Here is a 7,710-nt window from a genome sequence, read left to right as displayed (position 1 = left end):
AGTGATTCTATGTATTTACAATCTTCCTCCTTTGTTGTGTATGAAAAGAAGATTCATAATGTTAACTTTGTTGATATCAGGTCCCAAGCAACCTGGAAATGATATAGATATCTATTTAGCACCTTTGATAGATGACTTGAAGGTGTTGTGGAACGGAATTGATTGTTATGATTCTTTTAAAAAAGAAAATTTTATACTTAGAGGTGTACTCTTATGGACAATCAATGATTTTCCTGCTTATGGTAATTATCAGGATGTTTTGTGAAAGGATATAAAGGATGTCCAATATGTAGTGAACAAACAAGCGCCACAAGATTAGAACATTGTAGGAAGATGTGTTATATGGGTCATAGAAGGTTTCTACCAGAAAAGCATTATTACCGGAAGCAAAAATTAGCATTTAATGGTGAGCAAGAGTTGCGAGAAGCGCCTACACCAATGACTGGAGAAGCTATCTACGAAGAGATTCGTTTTGTTGAAAATAAATTTGGTAAGCCTGTGGAAAAGGTCGATGAAAATGTAGAGACAAAGGGGAAAAAGAAAGGCAAATGTAAAACAAACATCAAACGAAAGCGCAATAAGAAAGACCAATTAGCCAAAGATTCAAAGAATACTACATGTTGGAAGAAGAAGTCAATTTTCTTTGAATTAGAGTATTGGAGACATTTGTTAGTAAGATATAATCTTCACGTCATGCACATTGAGAAAAACATATGTGATAGTTTGATCGGAACCTTCCTGGGAAAACTAAGGACAGTATCTCTGCTCGTAAAGACCTTGTGTTAATGTCTGAATCAAAAAAAGATTTGGCACCTGAAACAAGTGAAAGAAGAACATATTTACCTCCTGCTTGTTACACCTTGAAGAAAGATGAGAAGCGTAAACTTTGTGAAACTTTGGCAAATGTTAAGGTTCCAGATGGTATTCATCAAATATTCGTAATTGAGTATCTTTGAAAGATTGTAGACTAATCAGTCTTAAATCTCATGATTGTCATGTATTAATGCAACAGTTACTTCCAATTTCTATTCGGGGATCACTAGACAAACATGTTAGAAATGCTATAATACGAATGTGTTTGTTTTTTAATGCCATATGTTGTAAGGTTGTTGATGTGTCTATGTTAGACAAGATTCAAATAGAAATTGCCAAGACCTTGTGCTTATTTGAGCAATACTTTCCTCCATCTTTTTTTGATATCATGGTTCATTTGGCGGTGCATCTTGTTAGAGAAGTAAAACTATGTGGGCCTGTATGTTTTCGTTGGATGTATCCATTTGAAAGATTGATGAAATTTTACAAAGGTTATGTCAAAAATCAAAATCTTCTAGAGGGTTATATAGTTGAGGCTTACATAGCAGAAGAAGCGGTTGAATTTTGTACTGAGTATATTACTGATGTAGAAGCGATTGGTATTCCCAGAAAGACAATGAGTGAAGATGTTATTGGAAGAGGCATCAACAATGGAAGGCTCACCTTAATAAAAAAAGAAGACTAGGATGTTGCTCATCAAAATGTTCTAGAGAATACAATTGAAGTTCAAGCTTACTTAGAGTAAGTATTAATATAATGTGAAATGATATCTAAGCAATGATTTATTGTCATAATAACAATATTCTTAATTTCAGAGAACACTTGGAATATCTTCATCGTGAGAATCGAAGTAAATCAAGAAAGTGGATTCAAGATTACCACCATCGAACTTTTCATCAATGGTTTCGTGATAGGGTAGCTTATTATAATTACTTCATTATAATTATACTTAGTTTTAAAAATAACTATTTCAAAATCTATAATTTATTTTACATTATGCAAATTCAATCTGAATTGAGTATGGAGTTTCACAAAGTATCTGAAAACTTAAGATGGATTTCATTAGGTCTGACTACAATGGCAATTAAGCATGATGGATTTGTCGTAAATGGTTATAGATTTAGTACAAATGCTCATGATGATGTTAGAGTGACACAAAATAGCGGTGTATGTATTGATAAGAAACCATTTTATGGAGATATGAAATTTTATGGAGTCATTTAAGAAATATGGGAGCTTGATTATCGTGATTTTAGGATGGCAATGTTCAAATGCAATTGGGTAGAAGACAAGTATGTTATATCAGATGAGTTAGGATGTACTTTAGTGGATCTCAATAAAATAGGCCATAAGGAAGAATCATTTATATTAGCAAGTCAAGCAAAACAAGTATTCTATATTCAAGATCCATCAGATTCAAGATGGTCAATTGTACTTGCATCACAACCAAAATTCATAGGTGATGATGATGATGATGATGATTATGAGATTGGCGAACTTCAAACTTTTGAGAAAGAAATTGGAGATATCAATGAATTTGAGGGAATTGAATCAATAGTTGGACCATATGTTCGAAGAGATTGTGATGGAATTTGGATTGTAAGTTTGTATTTAAAATATATTTTCTTTTATCATTAGCACACTTGGTGCGTAATTGAGACTAAAAGCCTTAATAACAAGAGATCCTAGGTTCGAAGGCTTTGTATTTAAAGTATTCTTATCATTTGTTTATTTTATGTACTAATCTTTATACTTGTTTTTTCTTAATAGGATCATGGACCATCATGAAGAGCATCCCGAAGAGGAACTTGAAGACAATGCAGATGAAGGTATCAATTTAGAAGAGGCTGGTAATGAAGATCTTACAACAAAGAAGAAGAAAAGTCGGCAGACTAAGGGGATAGTGCGATTGGAAAAAATAATTGCTGACAATATCAAAGGGATTAAGATAAATTTAAGGTTTAACAAGAGAGGGCAATCAATTGGAACTCCGAAGAGAGCGTTACAATGCTATTTGGGGATGCAAGCAAAGTCAATGGTGCAATTACATATGATAATTGGCATGATGTTCCTGCTGCAACTTTAGAGAATGTTTGGAAAGATGTAAATGTAAGGTTCATAGACTGAAGGTAATCTTTTAAACTTGTATATTATTATTTACACTGACTTGTATTGTTAAACTTTGTAGCTAGCTTTTCATCTTAACGAGGGAATGAGAAAGGAAGTGATGAGTTCAGTAGGCATCGAGTGGAGGACATTCAAAACATTTTTTGCTAGAAGATTTGTAGCTCCTTACCTTAACAACCAAGATTTATTGGAAGCAAATCCCACTGCATTAGATGTGCCTCCAAAAAGATATAACATTCCTGATGAGGAATGGAAATACTTCGTCACCAAAAGAAAAAGTAAAGAATTTCAAGTAAGTGTACAATACTAAGTTTCAATTTTTTTTTTATTCATATATTAATTTATTGAAAAGTTAAATTATTCCAATTGAATTAGGAATTTAATAAAAAAACAAAAAGAGAGGCGTGCTGCTTTGGAGTATCCTCATCGTTCATCACGGCACAGTTATAAAGAAATAGAAATTGACCTTGTAAGTGAGCTTTTACTATTGATTCTAATTTTTGTAGTGGTTTAATATATAACTAATTGAGTTTTATTTTGTTATAGCAAACTAAACTAGGTACAAATGAGCCAATAGATCGATCTATACTTTGGAAGGAGGCAAGGAAAGATGCATCAGGAAATTATGTAAATGAACGTGACAAGCTTATAGGAGATGCCATTGTATGTTGTAAACTATATGAACTTGGATATTTTTTTTATCCTTCATTATATTGTATTACTAAATTTATGAAATTAAATATTGCAGGATGACCTTCTAGATAAGAGAAATGAGGGGACACTTGTAGAAGTTGGGACAAACGATATATTGACACAAGTGTTAGGAACAAAGGAGCATTCTGGTAGAGTAAGAGGCCAAAGTCATGGTGTTACACAAAGAGACTACTTTTTGAAGCCAACAGGAGGTTTTAGTGGACTTCAACAATATCAATTTCAATTTCAACAACACCAATCGCAAAAATACTTAGATGACTTTAAAAAGTTAGAGCAATCCTTTGACCAAAGACTACGTAGTCAATCTGAACAATTTGAAGTAGAACGAAAACGAGAAAGAGAAGAACGAGAACAAGAACGAGAGTTATTTTTGACAAAGTTTATAGAATTAGCAAACCAAATTTCATCATTAAAAGGAAGTGAAGTGAGTTTGCCTACGATAGTTTCACGAACAAGTGAGACCCCTACGCTAATGGAGGTGGTAAATGAGTCTTTAGTTTCTTCAAAGGTATTTTATTCTTCACCTATTCATATTATTATTTTAGAAAATATCTATTATAACATAAATATTATTTTGTCCTTGTCTTGATCTTGTAGGATAATCAGAAGTCTAGATTATTGATAGAAAATGGTGATACTGTTGCTATTGGATGAATAATGGCAGCAAGCGGAAAAATTCATTGTGTTGACTTAAGAAAGGGTAACTATCGTGTGCAAGTGGATGAGTGCTGCAATGATGAGGCTAAACTTATTTTGCCTATTGGAGATGAGATTTCTTTAGTACGTCATGTTGTCGGCCACTATGTTGAGTGGCCATCTCATCTAATCATTCCTTACGATTCAGATTTGGTAAGACATTAACAAGAAACTATATTTAGTGATTGAATTATTTTTCATGACTAACATGTGTTGCTTTCATGTTTAAGCTACCTAAGAAGACAAAGAAGCAAAAAAAAGAATGGTTCACCAATACCTAATGCCCCAATGACACAAAAGAAGTCTCATCCTTCCCAAAGACTTCCTAGTCAAAATGAAGTAGTGTCAATTAAAGCTAGTGCCCCGATACTCTTCAAGATTCCTAGTGGGGTTCCTCGCTTTCTCAAGTGTCTATTAACTACCGTGAAGTATGTGGAGCCAAGTTTCATGACCAAAATTCTGATGGATTTTGAGATATTCGTCCATGAGAATGATTTATATATCTCACAAGAAGATATAGTCCATGTTGGCTTAATGGAAGAGATTGGAGCATCATGTGTATCGTTATATATCAGGTATCAAAGATTTTTAAAATAATTATAAGTTTGTTCATAACTTATTTTATAAATTTAACAAAGATATATTTTTTATGTAGGATTTTATACTTCCAATTAGTGAAAAGAGAGATCAGTCACTTTTTTCGTTTTGTTGAGCCAATTTGGATATCAAATGTTGGATCCACTGAAGAAGAACGAGTTGAATGGGTATCAAAGCGTATGATTGATTCAAATCCGGGTCAGATGTGGTTGTTGCCATATCATAAGGGGTAAGTTTTTTACTTTTAGTATTTTGTTAGTGAATATATATAATATTAATAATGAAATATTTTTGTGTTTCTGTTAGAAAGCATTGGATGCTTATAATAATTGATTTTGATCACCAATTGTGCTATTTCCTAGATTCTCTTCACAATTTTCCACCAGATGAAATCAAATCTCTCATTTCTCGGTAAAAATCTAACCAATTAACTGCATACTCTTTAATTCATTTAAAATTAACAACATCTAAATGTTCATGTTATTATTATTTAGTGTCTTTCAACATTTACGCACAAATAATGCAAAAACTAAGGAAGTCGCATGGAGAACAGTTAAGTGTCCTCGTCAACCATTACAATCAGTACAATGTGGGTTCTATGTTATGAGGATGATGAAGGACTTCGTGACAAATGAGTTTTCAATGCGATGACTAACTAGTAATGTAAGTGAAAATATTCATTATTAAAGTTCTAGCTTTACCTTAAGATTAAGTATATTAATTCAACTCATGCAATGAATTTTGTTTTAGTGTGGCGGGAAGAACTATTACACAAAGGATGAGATCAATGAAGTACGTGAAGAATGGGCACAATGCGTCATGGATTTAATGAGTACTACATAGGTCCACTCAATTTTGTTAACTTAGACTTTTAATGAGATATACTTACAATGTTAACTTAGACTTTCTTGAAGATATACACACTTTTGTTGCCAAACTATAGTTTACAATGCTTATGTGAGTCATTTTGTAATTAACTTAAGACTCGTTATTTTAAATTCTAGTATTTTATATTATTGTGATATATATTTTGTTTTGTTCAGTTTGTTTGTATAAAAAATCATGATTTGTTTTGGGCATAATACACTTTTTAAGAGAGAAAAAACACCATAAGTCGGTTATACTAAAACTGACAATAGAACTCTACACCATAAGTCGGTTGTGAATTGACTTGTCATGTTTTACACCAGAGGTCGGTTTGCAACCGACCTACCATGTCTTACACCAGATGTCGGTTTGGCGCCAACTGACCTACCACGTTTTTACATCATAAGTCACTGCATGGGAAGTCAGTTCTCAACCGACTTATGAACATTCAGATGTCAGTTTTTAACCGACTTATCATGTAATTTTTTTAGTAGTGTATTATTACTCTAGGGAATCCTATAATAAGTATGGAAGGATATAATTATAGACTATATGGGTGGATCACCTCAGATTGCAGGTAAGAGGATTGGATACGAGAAGTTGTGTCTCGACATATTAAGTTAGCACACTCTTGTTTGGGTGAGCGAGTCGTCAGATTGCAGGTAAGGGGTTCGTACATCTTTGTGGGGCACCAGAGTTGATAATGCCAAATTGGAAACCCTTTATTTAGTTTTCCCAAGTTCTAGAAAGGGTCAGTGAGGGCGATGAGTATAATAGTGGGATTTTGAATTAATGGTTACCTTCATACAGACTGACAACCTGAAGAAACAACTCAGACTTTGAGTATTTTACTTAGAATATGTATGTTTTAGGACATTGAGTTAAGTATGGTCCCTTGATCGGATTGTCACGATGATGAATACCAGTCGACGACCAAAGTGACTCTGGATAAGATATTGTGAGAAAAGAAACGAGAATCACTTATTTCCGAGAAATGAAATGAGGGATAGGAAGTATTCTGGTTCAAATTTGGCTCGGGGGACCAATGTAGTTATTAAGGATTGTTAAAGCAGGAGTGTCTACTTTATTGAAAGCACATAAGAGCTCACAAATTTAACTATGAGAATGTGGAATTCAAGGATTGGAACTTCTCTGAGTGTTGTGGACTAAAAAAGATAAGATAGATTGGGAAAGAAAGAGGAGATTAGACTCTAAATTGGTTATAATTGTGACATCCTAATAAGGATTAGGCCAGAGGTGTACAGATTAGCCTTACCCCAACATGGGTAGAGGCTCACAAAGTGTTACTGGTACCAATGCTAAGAAAAAAGGTGTCAAATATTACCCCTATTTGGGTGAGTAGACTCTCAAATTGCAATGGGACTTATCATGTAAGGAAAAGCCAGTGGAAATCCTTGATAGAAGAGATAAAGTATCCTAGATTCCAAAGTCAGAGTCAGATGTGTGTGATCAGTATCCCGAGATGTTTGAATAAATTTTGAGGATGAAATTTCAATAAGGAGGGTATACTTGTAACGTCCCAAATTTGCTAAAAAGGCTGAGTGCCTTGGTAAGTGTGCCAGGAGGGCACAACTTGATTTATATGTGTAATTAATGGTATATATGTGTGATTATGAGGTATATATGATTTATATGGTGATGTAAATAGTTATGCATGTTTATGTGTATTAAATATGCACATGGGACAATTTTTGTAAATTGGGGCCTATTTGTAATTTTTGACCCATATATGGTATATTTGTATTATGTATGCGTTATGAGTGAGACCCTAGTGTTATGGGAATACATTTGAGATGTCTTGTCTGAGGCGATCCTAGTGAGAAGATTAGCGAAATAGTCACAATGGGGTTATATACTCAGCTCGGGGTGAGCCTA

General features: G+C 33.6%; 2 protein-coding genes across 3 annotated transcripts; both read left to right on the top strand.

Annotated features, from left to right (window-relative positions):
- The first annotated feature begins 2,051 nt into the window (after window positions 1-2,051).
- LOC133780562 (uncharacterized) lies at window positions 2,052-2,844 on the top strand. The gene is made up of 2 exons (XM_062220229.1): window positions 2,052-2,412; window positions 2,584-2,844. The coding sequence occupies exons 1-2, from the start codon at window positions 2,071-2,073 to the stop codon at window positions 2,599-2,601; spliced, it is 360 nt and encodes a 119-aa protein (XP_062076213.1). The 5' UTR covers window positions 2,052-2,070; the 3' UTR covers window positions 2,602-2,844.
- A 1,743-nt stretch (window positions 2,845-4,587) lies between these two features.
- On the top strand, window positions 4,588-5,888 carry LOC133780561 (uncharacterized). 2 transcript variants are annotated; one of them, XM_062220226.1, is made up of 5 exons: window positions 4,588-4,925; window positions 5,006-5,176; window positions 5,254-5,358; window positions 5,442-5,610; window positions 5,698-5,888. In XM_062220226.1, exons 1-4 carry the CDS (start codon window positions 4,639-4,641, stop codon window positions 5,596-5,598), a joined length of 720 nt encoding a protein of 239 aa, XP_062076210.1. In that variant the 5' UTR covers window positions 4,588-4,638; the 3' UTR covers window positions 5,599-5,610; window positions 5,698-5,888. The 2 variants fall into 2 exon arrangements, with proteins under 2 accessions (XP_062076210.1, XP_062076212.1); XM_062220228.1 differs by lacking the exon at window positions 5,254-5,358.
- The last annotated feature ends 1,822 nt before the right edge of the window (window positions 5,889-7,710 follow it).

Source organism: Humulus lupulus, chromosome 5, assembly GCF_963169125.1.
Source record: "Humulus lupulus chromosome 5, drHumLupu1.1, whole genome shotgun sequence".
In the NCBI taxonomy this organism is placed as follows: Eukaryota; Viridiplantae; Streptophyta; class Magnoliopsida; order Rosales; family Cannabaceae; genus Humulus; species Humulus lupulus.
This window is presented reverse-complemented; position numbering and strand designations above follow the sequence as displayed.

Coding starts and splice junctions, on each gene's coding strand:
- LOC133780562 (XM_062220229.1), top strand. CDS start 2,071: ATGGCAATGTTCAAATGCAATTGGGTAGAAGACAAGTATGTTATATCA.
- LOC133780561 (XM_062220226.1), top strand. CDS start 4,639: ATGACACAAAAGAAGTCTCATCCTTCCCAAAGACTTCCTAGTCAAAAT. Junction 4,926..5,005: donor TGTGTATCGTTATATATCAG/GTATCAAAGATT, acceptor TTTTTTATGTAG/GATTTTATACTTCCAATTAG. Junction 5,177..5,253: donor TTGTTGCCATATCATAAGGG/GTAAGTTTTTTA, acceptor TGTTTCTGTTAG/AAAGCATTGGATGCTTATAA.